The 23,644-nt window shown below is 35.1% G+C and overlaps 2 protein-coding genes across 3 annotated transcripts in view; one reads left to right on the top strand and one right to left on the bottom strand.

Moving 5' to 3' along the window:
• The first annotated feature begins 580 nt into the window (after positions 1 to 580).
• Positions 581 to 23,644, top strand: part of LARP4 (La ribonucleoprotein 4) — a 132,497-nt gene continuing 109,433 nt past the window's right edge. Inside the window, exons 1-2 of the mRNA XM_072972819.1 lie at positions 581 to 738; positions 2,550 to 2,761. The gene's annotated coding sequence lies outside the window, so the exon portion shown is untranslated. The remainder of the gene's footprint in view (positions 739 to 2,549; positions 2,762 to 23,644) is intronic.
• The window catches only part of FAM186A (family with sequence similarity 186 member A), a 58,999-nt gene continuing 46,365 nt past the window's right edge, over positions 11,011 to 23,644 (bottom strand). Inside the window, exons 6-10 of one of the 2 annotated variants that reach the window (XM_072972817.1) lie at positions 20,403 to 20,595; positions 18,229 to 18,380; positions 17,380 to 17,562; positions 11,380 to 11,397; positions 11,011 to 11,244 (exon numbers count right to left, since the gene is read on the bottom strand). In XM_072972817.1, coding sequence (XP_072828918.1) covers positions 11,211 to 11,244; positions 11,380 to 11,397; positions 17,380 to 17,562; positions 18,229 to 18,380; positions 20,403 to 20,595 — 580 coding nt within the window. In that variant the 3' untranslated portion in view covers positions 11,011 to 11,210. Of the gene's footprint in view, positions 11,245 to 11,379; positions 11,398 to 17,379; positions 17,581 to 18,228; positions 18,381 to 20,402; positions 20,596 to 23,644 lie in introns of those variants that run through there. The other variant, XM_072972816.1, reaches the window with a different exon arrangement.

Genomic DNA, 23,644 nt, shown 5'->3' with positions numbered 1-23,644 from the left:
GGTCTTTTTTTTCTTCCAAACAAGTCAGATAATGTTGGAACATTCCCATTAGTGAGTCATGCTGACCAAACATAGTTTCTGTGTTTTTCTTGCTGTAACCTTTTAATCTCCCTTTCTTTCTTATGCCTACTGAATGACTACTGTGAATGTAAGACTCAAAAGTTAACAGGCTCTTGTGTAGAGTATTTTCATGATTTAAGGCGCTTCTGTTATCTAGGCATTGACAGCAAACTATATATTTAAAGGCCAATTTTTTATTTTATTAGAAAAACAATCCAAATTTTTACTTTTAGTATACCATCTGTGGTGGTTTTAAAATACAATTCACAAATTCTTTGATACTCTTCCCTTCAAAAGGTAGCGTCCTTCCTCTTGAACTTGGGCAGTACCTTAGGACTTGTTTCTAATGAATAGAATGTAGCAGAAATGACAGTGTGACACTTTTGAGAGTAGGTCATAAAAAGGGATTGTGGCTTCATCCTTTCTGTCTCTCTTGGATCATTGGTTCTGGGATGTTAGCTACCATGCCATAAGGATACTTAGAGGCTCTATGGAGAGATCCTTATGGCCTTAGCCAACAACTATGTGAGTGAGCCAATTTGAAAGCTGATCCTCCAGCCCTAGTCAAGCTTTGAGATGACTGCAGCCCCAGCCAAAATCTTGACTGCAGCCTCATGAAAGACCTTGAGCCAGAACCAGCCAGCTAAACTGCTATTAAACTCCTGACCCACAGAAATTGTGAGATAATATATATGTGTTGTTTTAAGCCATTGAATTTTGGAGGTTGTTAGCAGCAACAGATAACTGACGTACCATCATGTAATATTTTGCAATAAAAGCTTTGATAAAGCTTTTATTTATCTTATAGATAAGCTAACCAATATTGTTTAGTTCTCTTAAATTCTTACTTTTTTTTGTTATTATTTCTTTGAACTGTCTTGGACTGAGAGATACCATTAATTAGCATTTTTCTGTTTATTTCTTCAAACTTCTCTAGTTACTACTTTACAAAAGTTGTTGCTGTATTTCTTGTTGCATAGATATTCATGACTATTGTATCTTCATAGTGAATTGTAGCTTTTAGCACCTATGAAGTGGCCTTCTTTATTTCATTTAATGGTTTTTTGCTTGAATGTTACCTTGTCTGATATGAAAATGATAACACTTGCTGTTTAAAATTTGCATTTACCCAGCACATCTTTGTTCATTCTTTTATTTTAGGCTCTCTTATATAGAGCCCAGAATTAGTTTCTATTTTATAAGTCAATCTGAAAATCTTTTTCTTCTTGTAAGTGATTTAAGCCTACATAGATAGACAGACAGACAGATACAACTGATATGTTTGATCTCAAATATGTCATCTTTATAAACACAAAACAATCCATGGTCTTCCAGAAAACTGTGTGTTCTGTTTCTTTTGCTCTTTGTTTTGTTTGTATTTCTCTTGATATTTAAGAATATTTATATTTTTGTTCTAATGATTCCCTTTATACAAATACTCATATAATATCTTGGTCCTCTTTTTCTTTACACATTGACTATTAGTTTCCTGCTTGGAGCAATAATGAAAGAACTTGAAACCACCTTCTTCTCTCTCCTGTGTGCCCTCCATCATCCAATTTTAATTAGTAATATTATTTTTCTTAATATTTGTTCTTATCCTCCTAAATATGTTTTGGTTGATAACATTCAGTTGTTGGTTTTAAATGACATTCTTTAACTCCTCCTTTTAACCTGTTAGACAATCAGTGAGATTATTCTACCTTTTCTCTTTTTTTTTTTTTAGTTATGACTACATTGTCAGAGCATATAAAATTTATATACTATTCTTATTCCCACTTTTGTTTCAGTCTTAGATATATAGATAATATATTCAGTTCAGTGTACACCACCAGTATCTTTGCTGAAGATTTCTCAGTCCTCTCTTAGTTGGGTGGTTTGTCCAACCAAGGACTTACGAGTATAATAGTCCCAGATGTTTTTCATACTGAAACCTTTTTTCTATAGCCTTGCTATTTATGGGACAGCTTGTCTGCATTTAAAATCCTTGGTGCACATTCCTTTCCCTTGATTACATTGTAGATGTTGCTTTACTATTTTCTGGGTTTGAATGTTGCTGAGAACTCTGATGCCGAACTGGTTTTCTATCCTTAGAAAGCGACTTGGTCTTCCTGTCGGAAAGCACAGGTAATTTTTTTTCCTTTGTATTAAAGTATAATAATTTTCTGGGATAAATCTGAGTTGACCAGTTTGGGTCTATTTACTTGGTATGTGGTGTGCTCTTTCAATATGTAGATTCAGGTCTTCTCCACACTCTACCCCCAAGAAAAGTGTTTTTGAATTATAGTTGTAAATATTAATTCTATTCCATTATTTTGATTTTCTTCATCTAGACATCCATAAGTATGTATGTGGGATGGTGTTTGTCTGATTTCTATATTACTTTCTTTTTGATCTTTTTAATCTCATTCATTTTTCTTTGCTTTTATTTTCATCCTCTATGTCCTATATGGTATATTTGGTCCTAGCTTTTCCTTTTGTTATTTCAGGTTGCATTCCCTGGGACACAGACTCTCAGACAGAGATTTGTATGCATGAAGTTTACTGGAGGGTACCTTTGGGATCAACACTGTGACAACGTTAAGGAAGGAGGATTGGACAAAAGGAGGAGCTGAACTGCAATTAGTGGTATGCGGGTGAATGTTTAACAACCAGTTCTCAGGTGGTAAAAAAAGCCCTGATTTGTAGCACTTTCCAGCATGTAAGTACTTTCATCATGGCCAATTTTAAGCTACCATTATGATGTCACTGAACATGGGTCTGGGGAGAAATGCACAGATACAATAGATATAACCTCAGGAGCATAGATAATAATAAATTTAGTAAAATAATTAGGAAGTCATGAGTATTGAATATTTATTAGCTTGGTTTTAAATATAGTTTATTTAATTTTAAGTTTTAGTAATGGCTATGTTTAACAACCTACTTGCAAAATTCCTAAAAATGTTAAATGGCTCTCACAAGCCAGGAGGAGCCAGCTCCAGCACACCACTGACTGTGAGCAGTCACAACAAAGATCTCAGCCCAAACCATGAGGAGCTTTGAAGTCGGAATAGTTCTTCAGTATTGTTCCTCCTTGAGGCAAGACTCTCTTTATCTTGTCATTGGATGAAGGTGGACCCTGGAGAGAGGGTTAGACCTTGGGTAAGGGAGTTTCCTTTGGCTAAAGGAAACTCCTAGAGAAGGATTCAGCCACCAACATTCTAGCAACTTGGGGTATGAGTGTTTCAGTCCTGAAGGCTGTGTCTGGAGAGCATACCACAGGATCCACTATACTTACATATCTTGTAGTTAAGTCTTGGTTTCTGCTGGACAGCTTTTTTTTTTTTGGTGTATTTTCATCTGTCAAAATTTGTGAGTCTTGTTTCTGTTTTTTGTTTGTTTTTCTTATAATTTTGTATGGATACTGATTTTTTTGTTGTTGTTATTGTTATTTTGTGGGAATATGTTGGATTTTTCTGGGTTGGCTTTTATGGATGAATCTTTCAGAAAGAATGAAGAGGGTTTTGAGGATCTGTCTTGGCTTATCAGCTCAAGTGCTCCCTCTTCTGTTGTTATAGTGAAGAGCAGTTTTCTTAATTATAAAGTACTTTGTAGTCAGACTTCTGATTCTCTTATTCTTTTTTCCGGTGGAGTACTTACCACCAGTTACTACTGTCTCCAAGGAACAATGACTTTATTTTACAAAGTACCTCTTTCTCTTAACGTGGCACTTCTCAAGACTGTCACTTTTGTTCCTATGAATTTTTCAAGCCCAATGTTTTGACTGCTCTTGCCTGTGCTATCTGCCAAATTTCAGACCAGATCTCAGCTGTTCCCACTAAAGTTTGGATGATTTCCTCCTGGAAGTGAACCTTTGTTGATGTTATTGGGTTCTACTAACACTGAGACCCTCCATACTCCTGTACTCTTTCAGATTGTGACCTCTGTACACTTATGGGGGTTACAGATGGTCTCTACTGTATTTTTCCCAACCTGCATGTGAATTGCAGATTGTAGGATTATTTTTTCCTGTAGTTAGTATCAGCTGTAGGAATTTTTATTTGCTTTCCATTTTGCTTTGTACAGTTTTTAGGAAGAAGTATGAGAAATGTCAGTAGTATGAACCCAGAATGTGTATTTGTTTTTAATATGCGTAAATAATAGTGTGCTTTAAATATCCTTATTTTTTTCACTTAACATTATGTGTTTAAAATCTACCTGTGTGCTATATGTAAACCTGGTTTGTTGCTTTCAGTTGATACATTTCTTCCATGATCTGCACCCACCCTATTTTTGTGTACCTGTTCGTTTGGTTAAAATATCTGAGTTGTTTCCACCTCCCTGCTATCATGGAATGAACACTTGTGTATGTTCCCATGGTAATCTACATGACATTTTTTTTAGGGCATATATTTAAAAAATGGGATCTTGGATTACAGCGCACATAGACATTTAACTTCACTAAGTATTTATTTCCAAATTGCTTCCCACAACAGCTAAGACAGTTTGATTTTCAATTCCTGTGCACAAAAGGTCAGTTTCCCCACACATTATGCCAAGATTTAGTATTTACCAACTCTTAAATTTTGCTATGCTGATAAATAATCCATCAAGTTTTAGCCTTAAGCTTCATTTTTTAAAAAAATTCAGCTTTATTGAAGTATAGTTGACAAATAAAATGGCAAGATATTTAAAGTGGACATTGCATTGATTTAATTTTCATATTTTTGGATCTTGTTTAAGAAACCTTTCCCCACCTTAAGTCACAAAGATACTCTCCTGCGTCTTCTTCCACTAGTCTCATAGTTTTACTTTTCCACTTATAGCTTTAAACCATCTGAAGTTTACCTTTGAATTTAGTGTGAGGTAAGGATTTAACTTAATTTTTCTTCATATCGTGAACCATTTTTATCAACATAATTTCTACGCAGTCTGTTCTTTCCTGATAAAGATGGCTTTGTCACCTTCGTGGTGCTGCCTTTTTTGTATGTCAAGTTCTATGTATCAAGGGTCTATTTCCAAGCTTTCTGTTTTATCTATTTGTCCTTATGTCTCTGGTTTGCTGCTGCTACTGTTTTTTAAATGTCTATGGTGTGCTAGGTCTTAATAGTTGGTATTATTATCCTCTTTTAAATTTTATTTTTCAAAACTAACATCTTTTCATGGGTTACTATTCCATATACATTTTGGAGTGAGTTTGTCAAATTTCTATAAAGTTCCAGCTAACATTTTAAATTAAGATTTGAACTAATAGATCAGTTTGGAAAGAGTTGACTTCTTTACTAAGCTGATTTGTCTTATCCAAGAAAGTAGCTTATCTACTTTTTCAGATCTTCTTTTATGTCCTTTATTAGGGATTCAAATTTTTCAGGATAAAGGTATTGTGCCATATTTGTAGACTAATTGTTAAATACTTTATAACTTTTGGTGCTATTGTGAATAGCAGCTTGCCATTTCTGGTTTGTTACTGCTAGTATAAAAAAATAATATTTCTGTTTTACTGCAGAAATTTTAAATGTTTAACTTTATTAAATACTTTATTCTGTAGTTGGGGGATGTTCATGTGATTTTTCTCCTTTAATCCATAGATATGGTCAATAACATTGATAGTTTTCTCATCTTAAGCCATTCTTCTATTCCTTGGAGAACATCTTTACTGTTGAATTTAGTTGTATAATATTTATTTGCATCTTTTTAAAAATTTATCTTCATTAGTAACATGAATTATGATTCTCTTTTCTTACACTGTCAGTTTGATTTTGGAAATAATTTTTCCCTCTCTTCCTATTTTTTGGAACAATTTAATTGATAGAAGGATTCTTTGTTCCTTGAAGACTTGGTGAAACTCACTGTAAAATCATATAAGCCTAAGGCTTTTTTCTAGGGATAAGGTATTTAATTATTTTTCAGTTTATTTATAGGTATTTGGTCTGTTCATATTTTTAATTTCTTTTGACAGTTTTAGCATTTTAAATTCTTCCCAAATCACCTACTTTACTTATTTAGTGTACTAGGCTATAACTGACCATAGTATTCTTTTCTATCTGTTATATCTATAGCTAGTTCCCTTAATTTCATTATGTGATTTGATTGTTTACATCTTCTTATTTGCTGATTAGCTCATTAGAGAGTTGTCCATCTTATTCATCTATATAAAAAGGTGGCAAAAATAACTTCTAATATAACTGAAATTACAATAAATGTTAATCAATTGAATCCAACAATGAGAAGGCAAAAACTCAGGTTGGAGCTCAGATTGGATTTAAAAATTAAGCTCTAGCAATATGTTATTTATAAGAGACACACTTAAAATGAAAGAATATAGACAAGTTGAAGGTCAAGAGATTTATATAAGTAGATATTTTAGGCTAATACAAACAGAAACACCAAATAAACAAACAAACCCAGAAACAAAACGGGTATATTCAAAGATCTATTCAAAGTACAAATTCAAGACAAAAAGTATCGAGAACAAAACATGAGGAGTAGGTTTGGTGCAGACTATCAGGAACTCAGCCAAGTGGAGAGATCAAGTAGATAGTTGGATATACAGGACTAGAATTCAGGGGCAAAGTTCAGAAGCAAAGTAAAAGCTGAGATATAGATTTGGAGTCATCAGCACATAAATGGTATTTAAAGTCCTAAGACTGAGACCATCAGGGGAGTGTAGACAGGAAAAGAAGTCCAAGGAGTAAACTCTGAACCACCCCAACATTGAGGTCAGGGAGATGAGGAGCAACAAGCAAAAATATGTAGAAGTGGCCAGAAAAATAGGAAGGCATGATATCCTAGAACCATGTGAAAAAATGACTTCAAACAAAGAGTGATAGGCAGTTTCAAATGTTGCTGACAGGCCAAGTAAGAGGAGGACTGCAAATTGACCTTTGGATTTAACAATCTGGTGGTTGTTGGTGACCTTGCTAGGAGCAAGTTTGATGATGTGACTGGGGCAAAGACCTGATTAGAGTGGGTTCAGGAGAAGAGAGAAATTTGAGACAGTGAGTTTACAAAATTAAAAATTAAAAGGAGCTGTGCTATGAAAGGAAAGAGAGAGATGGGGCAGAAACTGGAGGAGGAGGTGGATCTAAGAGAGTTGTTTGTATGTTTATTAAATTGAGAAAAATAACATCATATTAGAGAGGAAAAAGTAGATGGTATAGAGAGAAATGGGAGAATTATTGAACCAGTGTCCTCGAATTGAAGAGATCTAGTGTTCAAGTAGAGAAGCTGGCATTAAATATGAGTCATATAGTTCATCCACAGGTAACAAGAGAGAAAGCATTATATATAAGTACAAATTCAGATAATTAAGGAGATGTGGTGCTAGAAGTACGTGGAGTTAGTAATGATTGCTTCCGTTTTCTCAGTGCAGTAGGGAGCTAGTTCATCAGCCAGGAGAGAAGATGGAAGAGAAGATCACAGAAATTTGAGGGGACAGGAGAAAATACAGAATTTTGTCAGGAAAGTCAGAGTGAATAAATTAGGGAAATAGTATATTTTACAGGCAGCATTATGGGCTGCTTGAGGTTAATGATTATTTAAAGTAAGTCAGCAAGTTTGAATGTTTTCCTGAAGCCATATTCAGCTTCTAGGGTGCAGCTGTGCGGTAGGCAGGTAAAATTGGATTTAAGCTGGGCTGTGGTCAGCCAAGGAGTATATCTGAAAAAGAGAAAAACAAGTGAGTTCGAGTTGAGAGCATATGTAAGAAACTGACCTTGGAATTCTCTGATTATTGACCTTGGAATTCTAGCTGGCTTACAAAGGAAGTGAGGACATGAAGGGGTGAGACACAGTGAGAAGGTGGTAGAATCACAGAAGGAAAGGTCCCTGTGGAGATCAAAAGGATTTGTTGGAGTTGGGGTACTAGGAGTGAGCTGTAAAGAGGTGATATTTGGGGAATGAATTATTTGAAACAGATTACAGCACAGTTGTAGGGTTTTTTTTTTTCCTTTTTTGTAGCAACAAGGTCAAAGATATGACTAATGAATAGAAGATTAAATCACCGAAGGAGAACAGATCAAAACATTGTGAGGCCAGGTGTTGGAAAGAGGTATATGAATATTGAAATTGTTAGGAATTATGACAGAAGTACTGGTTAAAGAGTGACAGTGAGCAAGGAGGAGGTAAATGACTGCAACAAAGAGGACAATGAGTGGTATACAGTCTAATGACAGGAGATTTAAAGTTGAGTCTTACTAGAGAGTAGGGGAGAATGATCTGGAAGTAGCATTAAAGGGTGAGGAGAATCTGCACTTCATTTCCAGGCCAAGTGATAAGGGAGATGTGAAAGTTTAAATAGACATCATTTGAGGAAGCTGCAAGTGAGGCAGTATTATCAGGAAAGAGCCAGGGTTCAGTTACTGCTTTACATATTTTGAGGTTATGTTGTTATAAGCATCTTTGTTAACAATGTAGATGTATTTTTTTCTTTTCTTTTTCTTTACTGAAGTATAGTTTGTTTACAATGTTGTGTCAGTTTCTGGTGTTCAGCACATTGCTTCACTCATACATGAATATACATATATTCGTTTTCATATTCTTTTTCACCATAAGCTACTACAAGGTATCAAATATAGTTCCCTGTGCTATACAGTATAAACTTGTTATCTATTTTATATATACCAGTCAGTATCTGCAAATCTCGAACTCCCAATTTATCCCTTCCCACCCTCTTCCCTCCTAGTAACCGTAAGTTTGTTTTCTATGTCTGTGAGTCTGTTTCTGTTTTATATATAAGTTAATTGGTCTTTTTTTTTTAGATTCAACATATGAGTGATATAATATGGTATTTTTCTTCCTCCTGGCTTACTTCACTTAGAATGACATTCTCCAGGGCCATCTATGTTGCTGCAAATGGCATTATTTTATTCTTTTTGTGGCTGAGTAGTATTCCATTGTATAAATATACCACAGCTGCCTTATCCAGTCATCTGTCGATGGACATTTAGGTTGTCCCCATGTCTTAGCTATTGTAAAAAGTGCTGCTATGAACATTGGGGTCCATGTGTCTTTTTGAATTAAGGTTCCCTCTGGATATATGCCCAGGAGTGGGATCATATGGTAAGGATCATATGGTAAGTCTATTTTTAGTCTTTTGAGGAATCTCCATACTGTTTTCCACAATGGCTGCACCACACTGCATCCCCACTGCATCCCCACTGCTGAAGTCTTTTATTAGCTCTAGTAGTTCTTTCTGTGTGGAGTCTTTATAGATGTATTATATTATCTCTATATGATGTATTCTTGATCTATTGTTTCCCTTTGCCCCTAATGATTCTTTTTGCCTTGAATTCTGTTTTTGTCTAATATTAGATGTCTTCTTGATTTTTGGGGAGGTTCATATTTGCCTTTTCCATCTCTTTGTTTTAACTTATCCTGTCCTTTTAAGCGTGTCTCTTGTAGACATTATATTGCTTGATCTTGTTTTTAAATTAAATCTGAGAATTCTATCTTTTCTTGGGACAGATACTTTAACGTACACACTCTTACCTACCTCTGGATGTTGTACTCTGTCCCCTACTTTTGTTATATCTGGTGTGTCTGTAGATGGATGTGTATATGTGTATATACATAGAAATTTTTTTAGACAACAAGCTTTACAAAGTTATTTTCTCATTCTTACTATCTTGTATTTTATAGTGTTTTCTGAAATTTTTGTTTGATAGGTTCCTTCAAAGAGGATCTTAACAATAATCTACTGAGACCTGGTGGTCTGAGAATATGTTTTTTTGCACCCTTACGTTGAAATAATAGCTTAGCTGAATATAAAAATATTAGAGTCAACATTTATGTTTTTGATATTTAAAAAATATTTCTGTATTGTTTTCCTGCTTCTAGTGTTGCTCCTGAGAAATCTGACATCATTCTGATTCATTTTCTTTGTGGGTGAGCTGCTTTTCTTAGAACTTTTTCTTTGCATTTGGAGTCCTTAAATTTCATTAAAATATCACTAAGTATTCATTTTTTTTCAATATCAACCCTACTTATCCCCCTATACACCCTTCCAATATCAATCTCTCTTTGGAAGTTCTCAGTTGTTTTTTTCGTATATCATCTTCCTTCCATTTACTTTTTTCTCTCCTATTAAGACTCCTATTATATAAATGTTGTCTTTTCTATGTCTGGCTTTCATATTTATTAATTTTTATGTTTTTTCATCTTTTTTCCTTCTCAATGTCTTCTAGAAGTTTTTCTTGACCAGTTTTTCTGTTTTATATCATTTTGCTGTTTATATAATTATTGAGATTATTTCAATTGTGTTTTGAATATTTAGTCATCCTACTTGGTTCTTCATAATTGTTTCAGCTTCATTATCAATATCCTTTTTGAGGACATTTATTTGGCTTGCATTCTATTAATTCTTATCATCTATAATAGGTTATTTAGTTTACTATCTTTATAACTGTCTAGTTATTTTTCCCTATGAGGTAATTTTCCTTCATAGGTATCAGTTAACTTAGTGGGTAATGGAAGGAGAAAGGGGTGGGAGGAGTCAAAACCTAGGCTTTAGCTTGTACCACTCCTGGTGAATGGGAGGATCCAACTTTGAATATCTTTATGTGTGTTTCTCTCATCAGAGGGCTTTGCCCTTTGGCAAACCTCTCTACACCCTAGGCTTTGTTCTTTTCTAAGAATGTATTTGTCTAGCCCTCTGAGCCAAAAGAAAGGCTATGGGAAAAGGTGGGCGGAAACCCTTAGTTGCTTATTGGTTGAGCCAGCATTTACCATTTTTTACCCTACGTCCCAATAATATTCCCCTATGAGCCTGCTTTCTGGTATTGCAGCAGGGCTAATGGGGAAGGCAGTGATCTATTCTGGGCAATGTGGTAGATAGAAAAGACCTCAACTCAGAACTTCTTCCCAAATCTACTCTCCACATTGGGATCGTGGCTCTCCTCTGTCCAGGGCTACTGTTTTCCTTCTTTATCAAATCATAACCACCTTCTGACCCTCCAGGGGTTTCTGCTAGTTTTATTTTCTTTTTTTTATATACCCAATCATTTCTTATTTCTGAGGCATCTTTGGGTTTGGGTTGTGGGGATGGACTGTGCCACTTTGCCATCATATCAGGGGCCATATTATGTCCCTATTGTGACAGCCTATCTCAGTGTTTGTTGAAGCTTTGTGTTTCGAGTAAGTTAGAAAAGAAGATGTTCTTTCTTGAGTGATCATGGTAGTAGTCTGGAAATGAAGATGTTTAACCTGAAGAAGAACCACAGGCAGAATATAAAAACATAGTATAGGCCAAACAATGGATATACATGAAAAGTGCAAAATAAACATCTTGCTGAAACGTTGAAATTTACTTTCTACTTGCTTTTTTAATTTTACAGTCACCTGGGAATCTTCTTAAACCTGGAAACAAGACAAGAAAATTAATCTTACTAAAATTGCTCTTAACCACATTAGTGGGAATATAGATGATTCATAGGAAAAATGAGTGCCTCCAGAAATCACAAAGTTAAACTGGTATAATTAAAATGTAATCCATATTTATAAAGGTCACCTAAACAAAACAGAATATCTCCCAGGACCAAAATCAGAAAGAGCAGGGTCACAGAGGAGTCTCTGGAGAAGCAGCATGCTATGTAGCCAGCATAGCTGTCCAGGTGCTTGTCAGGTACTTTCTTACAGTGCAAATGAAGCCACAAGATAATGTTGTGTCACAACCCTTGATATGATATAAGTAGCCTCTTCTGCCCTGATTCTATATTTACTAGCCAACTTTCTGATTTCTGATTTGTGTCCTACATAGTTTGCCCCCCTTTAAGGAAAATGCTCTAACAAGCCAAGGCAAACATCTGAACAATTAACTTATTTTCAAGTGTTCAAACCCCCTGCTAGGACAATGCCTTAGAAAAAATAAAGAATTATGACATATCACACTATATGCCAGCTTTCTCTACTCATATTTTAAACAAAGGTTTGAATAGTGAAAGACAGAAAGGCATGTATACTTGTGTGCTTATGTATGACACACAGAGAGTGACAGAGACGTAGGGTGAATGACAGAGAATCAGCAGAGCCAATTATTCTGAGTGACTCTAACCTTTCTCTACTGTTTTATAAGTAAGAATTTTCACATCAGGTGGTCTTTAACTCAGTGAGAGAGAAATATTTAAGCCATTTAGCTTAAGGTAAATTTCAGGTGTCTTTAGTATAGCATATAGAACTCATTTGAAATCTTGGTTGTGCCCCAGCTTTCTGTTCTCTAAAATGCTTGCTCTATTTACCTCGTCAGGATGGCTGTGAGGTCTAAATTTTCACTGTTTGTGAAAAGCACCATACAATTGTGAAGTGCTACTCTTATTACTATTACTTAACAGGTAGTAGTGCTTCCCGCAATAAAAATTGCACCACATAGCCTACAACTTCCAAAGCTTCCTCTGCCCTAACAGAGTCCAGTTCTTTAAAACTTCCCTTTTGATAGTTGTTGTCTTTTGTAATTCCTCAATATCTCCTCACCCCCTGCTTTGATTATTACCTCTTTGGAGACAGAAATATAGATTTATTCATTCATTTGACATTGCACTTTTTTGAACATCTCTAATAGCAAATTGTCAGACCTCTGAGGATACAAAGAAACAGGCATAAACAGATCATTATAATACATGTGGTAAATACAATGATAGAGTAATAAGCTTAGGATAGTAAGAGTAAAAAGCTTAAGATAGGGAGTTTGGAGAAATGGCACATAAGGGCAATAGGGTAGATTAGGAAAAGCTTTTCTGAGGGGAAAAAGTATAAACTGAATAAGTCAGTAATATTTTGGGCTGCAAGCAACAGAATCTCTGACCAAGGATGGTTGAAACTATCAAGTCTTCTATTGCTCATCAAACAAAAAGACAGGTGTACTCAGGGTTGTTCTAGCAACCTGTCATCAAGGATAGGGTTTTACTTATTTTCCTCCTCTGTGATTCTTGGTGTATTGTCTTTTTGTCCTGTGGGTATCACCTCAGGGTTGCCAAAGATGACAATAGCTCCAAGCATCACATAACACATCAAGGCAAGAAGAGAAACTTTAGTTCTAGTCACTCCTGTTGGAAATGGGAAGAAAGAGAACTGGGGAGCAGGGAGGTTTTTGTTTGATTATTTAATGAAACAAAATCAAATATCTTATTTTTTTAATTTAGGAGATAAAGCAAAAGAAGAAATATATTATTGGCCTTGGATCTTTGCACATATTGTTCCTTCTGCCTGACATCCATGGCCTCTTGAACCCTTCCCTGTATTGTATTACAGGGCCTAGTTATAATACCTGGCATACAGTAAGTAGTCAGTAAACATTCTTGAAAGGAAAGCAGGCAGAGCAAAAATAGAGGCAGTTGAGTGCAATGGACAGCTCATCTCCCTAAAACATATTGTCTAAAATCAGGGGAACCATATAATAAGGCAATTACAATACAATAAAATTATAAGGGCTAGGATAGTGTTAATTACAAGATGCTATGGGAGAACATAGGAGTCAGAGAAGACAGCTCAGCAAGAGTGATTGTTTAAAAAGACCCAAAGGATGGTAGAAATAACCAAAACCAGAGGGAAAGTCTCTTAGTTTCCACTTTAACTGCCACAGAGTAAAATAAACACAGTCCTCTTTTGGGGGAGAAAGACCTTGAAGAGACTTTAGGGAGGAAAAACAAGAGGAGGATAGTAAATAGTAGCTGATCATATAGTGCCTATTATTACTAATTTAAGATGTCTTTGAAATATTTTTATTGAAAAATAGCAAAAATCCTTCTTCTATTTCCTATAATGTCTTAAACTTCTTCACTCTTCTCAGCATCTCCTACTCTGAAAGTTCTCAGTCATCTAACTGCAAGTTAGAAACTCCTAATACATATTTTCTGTGTAATAGCATGTCAAAGCAGAAGTTTTGGCAAACGCAATAGGAGGGTTGCCAGATTAAATACAGGGGTGCCTAGTTAAATTTGAACTTCAGATAAACAGTGAATAAAATTTGTTAGTATAAAATTACATGGGCCATACTTATACTAAATCACATGCTGTTTATCTGAAATTAAAATTTAACTGGGATTTCAAAATTGTAGAATAGATAAACAAGATTACACTGTATAGCACAGGGAAATATACACAAAATGTTATGATAACTCACAGAGAAAAAAATGTGACAATGAGTATGTATATGTCCATGAATGACTGAAAAATTGTGCTGAACACTGGAATTTGACACAACATTGTAAAGTGATTATTAATCAATAAAAAATGTTAAAAAATGAAAAAAATTTAACTGGATGTCCTATATTTTTATTTGCTAAATCTGGCAAGTTTAACAATGGATACCAAATTCCAAAGAGAAGTGCTAGACTAGGATTTACAAAGTAATTGACTCAGTCTTCTAACTCACTCTGAGGGTATGAAATGGTCACGGAGGAGAATAATTTGAGAGTGCCTCTACTCTTCGTCTACTCCTGGAATTTACCACGAGCCTCCATTTTGGAGGCCCAATAGACAGGGGCCTGATTCCATACCCGAGGGGGAAAGAAAAAAAAAAAACACAACCCAAAGGCAGGTGACTGGCTAGCTGCTCTAATGGCAGAAGCAAAGAAAAAGCTCTACTGCATTGGAAAGAGCCTTCAGCCTCAGAATTTATCTGGACCGAGAAAGTTTAAGTGTTTCCTACAGATTTAGATGAGGGCCACACATATACATATATCCAAGAGAGATGGCATAGGGCTGTTATGAATTCAGTCCAGGAGGGCTGCCCAAGTATGCAAACACATCTCAGCAGAGAAGAGTCTGAGGTATCACAAACGCAAACAAGCAATTGGAATAGAAACGTGCAGAATGTCTCCAGTGATGACGACGATCTCCAAGGAACTCACCAAGTACCCCAGTGAAAGAGTAAGCTTTAAAAATGTGTCACATCTAGGAAGCAATGATGTTAGAAAATACAACAGTAATAATCGGTAAGAACTTTCATTTTCCCTTTCCCACTCCTCCCTTCCCCTGTCTTCCCTTTCCAGAGCTCTAATCTGTAAGAGGTTCAATACTAGCAAGCTAGAACAGTAGGAACAAAAAGCACTGGCCGTAAAAGAGAAAAGAAGCTGTTCATGTCCTCCTCGCCTGACTGTAACTTGCAATAGTCTAAGCTGGAAGAGAGGAGAACTTTAAAACAAAATTAAAGCTTTATTATACATGGTTCTAGATATTTTAATTATTGACCAGACAAACTTATATTGCTGAAAAGTTACCAGCAATGTTCTGGAATCCTCTAGGTTTTCATCTGGAGACAGGGGGTAAAAATACACCCTACTGAATAAATGTAAAGGGATATATAATCACTTTGAAAAATAGCTTAGCCATTACTTATAAAGTTAAACATACAGTTCTCATACAACCCAGCAATCCCACTCCTGGGTAGTTTTCTAAGATAAGTGAAAACTTCACCTTAAAACCTGTATATGAATTTTTATAGCAGTTTTATTCGTGATTGCCAAAAACTGGAAACAACTCAGATGTCCTTGACCTAGTGAATGGATAAACAAATATGGTACAGCTACACAATGGAATAATACTAGTCAGTAAGTAAAGAGAAGTGAATTACTGATACACACAACAACATGGATGAATCTCGTGTAAATTATGCCAAGTGGAAAAAGCCAGATTCAAAAGATTACATAGATGGGCGGAGATCAAAAGGGAAAGGGGAGGGGGGAGGGATAAATTAGGGGTTTGGGATTAACAGATACACATTACTATATATAAAATAGATAAACAACAAGGACCTGCTGTATAGAACAGGGAACTATATTCAATGTCTTGGAATGTAATAACCTATAAAGGAAAGATTCTGGAAAAGGATATACATATATATACACATATATATTACTGAATCACTTTGCTGTATACCTGAAACTAATACAACATTGTAAATACGATATATACTTCAGTAAATAAATAAATACATAAATAAATTTTGAAAAGTAACATACTACATACTTTCATTTATATGACATTCTGGAAAAGGAAAACTATAGGTATTGCAAATAAATTAAAGGTTGCCATAACTATGCATTTGTCAAAATTCGGAACTGTGCCCTAAAGAGATTCAATATATATATATATTATACCTAAAAAAATGAGAAAACAAGCAAAAAAAAAAAGATCCTTGATTCTGAGTCCTTCTATCTAAACAGTAAACTGGAAGTAAGTGTCTCACTAAGTTTGCAGGATTTAACATGAGTAAGCAGTGAATAGTTAGGTCAGGAGGAGATCTAATAGTTGAGGATAGCTATGGAATGGAGATAAGGGAAATATTCAAAGAAAAATTTCTACATCTTGTCCCAAGCACTATAGTCATTAAATTAGAATGCTGTCCCTCCAAATAACCTAAGTTAATTAGTCACTCCAAGAAATATAAGGGAAAATGGGAGACAAAAAGAGAGTTGCTTTCTGATTATAAACTATAACTTAGGAGTCATGCTTATTCAACTAAATGGCTACATTTGGTTTGGTTGCTTTTTTCCCATGAACACTTGTGATCATGGTATATGATTTTATATTGTATATGTTATATGATAATATTTAGCTATTTTTTTATTTTATTATAGAATTTTAAGTGTCTTATTTCATACTATCTACCACCTAAATAAATCTGTGCATTAACACTATTTCTTCTTACCCCAAGAATTGGATTTTACCCTAATAAATCAGACTACTCCCATGAACTCTTTCAGGTTGCAAAAGTTCATTTTCTAAATTCTTAGTTTAGAACATTAAACTAAATGTTTAAGCATTAAATTAAACTCTATCCTGATAAAAGTAATGTAGACTCCAAAACTCTTCACTTCCACTGGAGTGATTTCCAATGGATTCAGTGAAAATCTGGTTTAACAGAATTTGGAAATGTGGAACCACATAACCACCTTACCTGTTCTCTTCAAGTCTCTTCATTGTATCCTGGGATATAAGCATTTAACTTACTTCAAATTTGGCCTAGATATGACAACTGCATTTAAGGTCATGTTACTGAATCATGAAGTGGACAAAAGCATTCCACTACAGACTTTCTGTACTTCCAATAATAAACCCCTAAGGGTGGAATTCAAAGCGGACCTATTTAGTGTTAGGTTAGGTTTCATGGGACCATAACTGCTTTTTTGTTTGTTTATATTATTCCAGTAGTGACATCTGCAGGCCTATGAAGAGAAACACTAAAAGACTAATGCTGAATTTACCTGTACTGTGTTATGACTGGTGTGAATCTGACCTCACATCAAGAACCTACTTTTGATAACTACCTGGTGCTGTAAGAGAAAGTCAAGTCAGGGAAACAAAAGGTATATGACCAAAGACCCAATTACCAAACTAACTTACTTTGACTGAAGGCATGCAAGAGATCTTCTGAAGGTAGACTGAACATCTAACTGGAGCAGCATCGGAATATCTGGGAACCCACCCAGCTGGGCCCAGAATGAATACATTGGTGTCTTCTCTGTTATTGGGTAGCTTGAAGTGGATAGATCAGCATTCCAGATGGCTTTTATTTGGTCTTCTTGTCTAGAGAATCAGAGAGCGCTACTTGGATGTGTCAAATTCTTCTGAGCTCCATAGCCAATCAAAATATACAATTCCTATTCTCCCCACTTCTCTTCACCACCTTCCTGTCCTATATAGCCCTTCCTGGCACTGAGGAACATTAGCTATGCCCACTTTGACTGAGAGATGGTTTAAAACAGCAGAATTTGCTGAAATTGCTTTTTTTTCCCTGAAAGTTGCATTTCCATGACTTCACCTACTAATCCATTTTAAAACTACCTTCTTAGCTTCATGGAGCATACATTCCATATCCAGGATTTTTTTTCCCCAGCAACAATCTTTCCCCCTTCATTCCCAAAACTCCTACTTGCTTAAAAAAAAAAAAAGTAATGCTTCTTGCTTTGTGATTATAAATTTATAAAATTACTCATTGTGTATTAAAATAATTTGTTTCTTAGTAATGAAGAATCGACTTCATTTTTTTAAAAAGAACTCAAAATTAGATGTTAAATATTTAAGTAGAAATGAGTCTCTTGCTAAAATAGCTAAGAAAATCAATACTCCCTTAGACTCTCCACTGCACCAATTATAACTGTGGAGTAGGGGAAGCTCTTGGGCAGAAAAAAAAGCATTAACTCCCACATATTATCCAAAGAAAGTTTAATGTGAGTCTTTCCTACCACATACCTAAATTTCTTGAATATGTCATACTTTCTGTCCTCTTCTTTTTGTAGCTCTAGGAATGTCCGTTGAACAAATTTGGTAGAGGCATGTATTTGCTTTTTGTTGATGATCAAAGGGATAGGTTGACTGAGATTCAATTTATAAATCTCTTGGAGCTAAAAATAAATAAAACAGAAAAAGGAAACCATCTGTAGAAAGGGCCATCTGTAGAAAGACCTTTAGGAAGGTCTTCTGAGTTGGCCCCAGCTAAACTATGACACTTCCTTTTCCATGGATTTACAAATCCTCTTTCCCCACATGCATTTTCCCTTCCTCCAACCACTCTTCAACCTCTACCCACCTCCAACACACAATTTCAGAGTTGGCAGCCAAGATATATAAAAACCCTTGTCCCGCATTAAGTTCTAGTTCTAGTCCTCTCATTTCTTAATTGTGTGACTCTGTGTTAGTTGTTAATTTTATCTGAACCTCTCTCTTCTCATTTCTAAAACAAGATAATAATATAGGGTTGTTATGAGAGTTGTATAAGATAATATATTTGGAAGAACATCATAAATTGTGAGGCACTATGCAAATGTAATGATAGATAACATTGACTGTCAGATTACAACTTTATGAGGTGGATGCTATTATTATCCTTGTCTTACATATGGGGATCTGAAGCTCAGAAAATGTAAGTGGCTTGCACAGGGTCTCTCAGCTAGTATGTGGTGAAGCTGATTTGAACCCAGACAATCTGGTAGCAGAACCAACCTCATGACCAGCACTTTAATTCAGTTTAAGGTATTTATTCATTTCTACACTCTTCTTCCTTTTGCTTTTTCCTCTCCCTTCATTATGCCTTGATACCCACCTATCATCTAGATTCTCACTCCCCTGACCCTGGATCATTATAGTCCTCTGAAATGCCCTAGACACTGTGGTTCCTGTTAGATAGCTCATGACAATGCCAGTTCATCTTTCTTTACTCCATCTACGTTGGTCATATTTTCCAAACCCAGAACCATCAAAAATAATATTTTTGGATGAGAGAGCTTTAATATTTAAAATGTAACTTCTGGAAAATTCATGCTATGTCTGATTTGGATAAGGCTATAATGAGAATTAACTTTTAAAGTAGCAAGTACACTAATCTTATAAACTAATTAGTGAAAGAAAAGGATATATAAAATATTCCTAGAACTCCAAGAATGTTCAAAAACTCCATGCTGAAGAAAGTAACAGGAGCATGTAATCCCAGAGCAAAGAATTCTAATCTCAGTTCTATAACTTTTGTAAGGTTATTATCACTTTCAAAAGCATACTGATGGTTATGTAAGAGAAAGCTCTGGGATATAATGAGTAGATGTCAGAATTTAGCATGATCTTCTGTGCCTGGTGCTATTAAGCAATTAAATTCCTCTCTCCTTTCTTGTAAATGCATGATATTAAAATTTGCTTTCTGATAGTTTTGAGGAGAGAAGTAATCACCAGAAATCATCTGGAAAGCAGTGACTTCAAGAGCTTTCATATCTAGAGGCTGGTAGATGTGGGTTGACTAGGAAGGAGTTGAGCATTTCTGGAAGCCTCTCCTTTTCTAATCTTTTCTCATCTAACGAGTCCAGCCAGTATTCCTGCTGTCAATTTAGGAGTTTCACTGAAGTCACTGTGTAGGGGTTGAATGGTGAACTGTCTGAAAGATGTGTTCACCCAGAACCTGTGACTTTGAACTTATTTGGAAAAAGGGTCTTTACAGGTGTAATTAAGGTAAGAATCTTAAGCTGATATCATCCTGGATTAACCAGGTGGGTTCTAAATCCAATGATACATGGCTTTATAAGAGGAGAGAAGGCATAAAACACATTGGGAAATCAGAGGCAGAGACCAGGGTTCTGCAGCTACAAGCCAAGGAATGCCAAGGATTGTCTACAGCCACCAGAGTCTAGAAGAGAGACTTGGAACAAATTTCTCCCTCAGAGCCTCCAGAATGAACCAACCCTGCCTTGATTTCTCGAACTGGCCTCCAGAACTTAAGAGAATACATTTATGTTGTTTTAAGCCATCAAGTTTGTAATTTGTTAACAGCAGCACTAGGAAACTAATATACATGGTGTCTCCGGGTAAATGTTATTTTCAAAGCTTACCGCCTTCACTTTTCTTACAACACACTTGGGGAGAGGGAATAGAAAACAGATTACCTGGCTAAATAAGTACATCATTTTCCTCAGGCACTGATTCCGTTTCTGCTCTAGAGACTTCTGCTTCTCTGTCCAAATCTGCATCACCTTTTCTTGGTAGTCATCAATTCTGTTCAGCATTACGTAGAGGTTCTGGGTCTCATAACCTTTCCCAGTATTTTGGATGGCTAGTAATCGTTGGATTATGTTGTTTCTTGGAAAAATTAACAAGAATTAGATTGATATAATTACTGACCCTAACTCAGCAAACCTGGCCTCAGTTACTTTCCATTCTCATCTCATCCTTAGTAAGTAGAGATAGGATAGGCGTGAGAGCCTTGCTTAATGAGACCTTAATCTAGTTCCCTATATGACTAAACTTTCAAAACTCTGAATGACTGTCAAATTTTCATTAACACTTCACAGAGTTTTTTAGTGTTACAATAGTGTTGCTTATTATTTTTAATATATTAATATCTTAGTATTAATATGTATAAAACATATAGAAGGTACATAATCAATTATGAAAAAGACAATGTCCTTGCCTTCAAAGCACTTACAAGCCAGATTAGGAGACTAATAAATTAACTGTGTCAGAGAGAACGAAATAAATGCTAAATAGCAATTCAGCTGTATGAGCAAAAAGGAAAGCATAATTAATTCTAACAAGAGGAATAAAGAAGAAAACGTGTAGGAAAACATTGAATGGGATCGTGAGGCACAGTCATAAAAACGTACTCTTTAATGTACACCACAACGTTTGGTGTTTTGTCATCCCCGTTCTACAGGAGAGGAAAAGGAATCTGAGCAAAGTTAAGTAATTTTCTGAAGTCACGTAATTAATAAATAACAGATTTGGGAAGAAACCCAGATCTTCTTTCTTTCTACAATACCAATATTTCTCAAAGTGTAGGCCCTGATCACCTGCACTGAATCATTTGGTACGGGGTGGTACTTGTTGAAAATGCAGATTCCAGGGTGTCTTCCCAGACCTTTTGAATAAAAATTTTTGGTGGTAGGCTTCAGGATCTGTATTTTAAACAAAATCTCAGGTAAACTTTGCTGCTGCTAAAGTTTGAGAAGAAGGGGTTGAAGAATTCCAGGTTGAGGAAATACTCCAAACCAAGGCAAGACAATGAAAGTTATATTTTGGGATTGATGATGAGTAGTCTGAGACTTTTAGGCCACAGATATGTAAAAGGATATAGTAGGGGATGAGACTGAAATAACTGGATTATGGAAGGCTTTAAAAGACATGTTGAGTTTGGATTCTTTTAGGGGATAGGCAATAGGAACCCACTGAAGGAATTTTTCTGAATATATATATTATATATATATATATATATGGGGTAAGGAAATAACTCTTAGGTCTCTTTTTGTGGGTTATAAATATAGCTTAGAACGTATTGTATATATGGATTATTTAATACTTAAATATATTTGCTTTCTGAATTAATTTGTTGATTTTAATTAAATTTATTTTCCCAAAGCCTTAGGGTTTTTTCCATATCCCATAGGTGATTTTTATTTTTATTTTTTTCCACTCCTATAACCATCTTTACTACATGTGTTTTTAATCACTTCTTTTCATGCACTACAGAATGCCTATCACATCCATTCCTATAAATAACAGTGTTCTCAATGAAGCAAGCGGGTAGCATTCTAATAACTATCTTTTATACATATCTGATACAAGTGATTTTATATATATATATATATAATTGAGATATAAATGACTGTAAGTTTAAGGTGTGTTGACTTGATACATTTATATATTGCAATATGACTACCACCATAGTGTTAGCTAACCCCTCTATCATGTCTCATGATTTTCATTATCATTTCCTTTTGTGGTGAGAAAAATTAAGATTTAGTCTCTTAGCAGCTTTGAAGTTTATGATACAGTATTGTTGACTATAATCACTATGCTATGCATTAGATCTCCCCAATAGGCCTTGTTTTTCACAGCAAATCTTTCCTGCTGTTTTTCTGTCTGTTCACACAGTCTTTTAGATCTTTCCCATACTTTTTCCTTATTGAAGTCATGTGTCACTACTTGGAAAAGTTTACAGTTTCATTTCAAGCTTAGGAATTTTATTGTTTATGCATTTTAAAATAATCAAATAATCTAAACACCCCATCCAATAGTAACCACTGAGGTATCTCATTTAAAATTCCCTATCTAGAAACATTCATTTATCTCTTCCTACCTTTTTCCCCCAATCTCTTGGCAAATTGCACATATATTGATAAAACCCTGCCCCATCCTAATGAATATTTTTATACAATTTGATATAGAACTATGATTCAAGGGAAGGTGATTTTACATTTACTGAGCATCTACTATGCATCAATCACTGTGCAAGGAATTTTATTTCTATTTTTAGATTTACATTAAGTAAATATTTTTAGTATTTTAAAATATATTGTTTCACTTAATCTTTACAACCATTCTTTGAAGTAATTATTACTACATCCATTTTACAAATTTGAGGCAGCACATTTGAGTCTCAGAGATGTTCAGAACTGGAAATTCAAGCCAAGGTCTTCCTGACTTCAAAGTGAAAGTATGATTAGGATTTGGATATAAAACTATTACATTCCCTACTCCAAGGCAATGCACTATAATATGTAGCTTAGTACAGTATAAATTTTCAAAATGGGCTTTTTAAATTCAGCTGTACCACATACTAGCTGTGCCTGTGTAACTTGGACAAATAGGATGCACTTTCTGAAACTGATTCCCCATCTCCAAGTTAAATGCAGTAAAATATCTAAAGTTCCTGTTTTGTAGCTACTTTATAATCCACTGTATACACACAACTAGCTTTAAATAATTTATTTTCATTTAGTTTTTCATTGTCCATGCAATGTTTCCTCAAAGGATTATAGATTAAGCAACTTGTGTTTCCCCTGTGAAACTTGTATTTCCTCTAGTCTATCAGTTTTTACTGTTTCAGATGTGCAGTGATTCTACTTTTTATTACAGACTCCTCCAGACTGCCTGACACTGATGCCCTTCTTTTATATGAGTTCTGCTGTTAAAATATCACCCTAGCAAAGAATCCCTTCCAGATAACAGGAAATATTTGACTCTTAGGAAATATTCCTCTCTCACCTTTACCTTCCTTCAAAACTTTTGAGAGGGTGCCAGCTCGTCCTAACTTATGCCTCTGCATAAAGCTTTATTTTCCTTAAATCCATTTTCCACATTATTAGCATTTTATTTCCCTTGTTAAGAATTCTTCAAAAATCTTCTGTGA

The sequence above is a fragment of the Vicugna pacos genome, chromosome 12 (genome assembly GCF_048564905.1).
Source record: "Vicugna pacos chromosome 12, VicPac4, whole genome shotgun sequence".
Lineage (NCBI taxonomy): Eukaryota > Metazoa > Chordata > Mammalia > Artiodactyla > Camelidae > Vicugna > Vicugna pacos.
The sequence above is the reverse complement of the archived record's forward strand: the minus strand, read 5'-3'. Positions and strand labels throughout refer to the sequence as shown.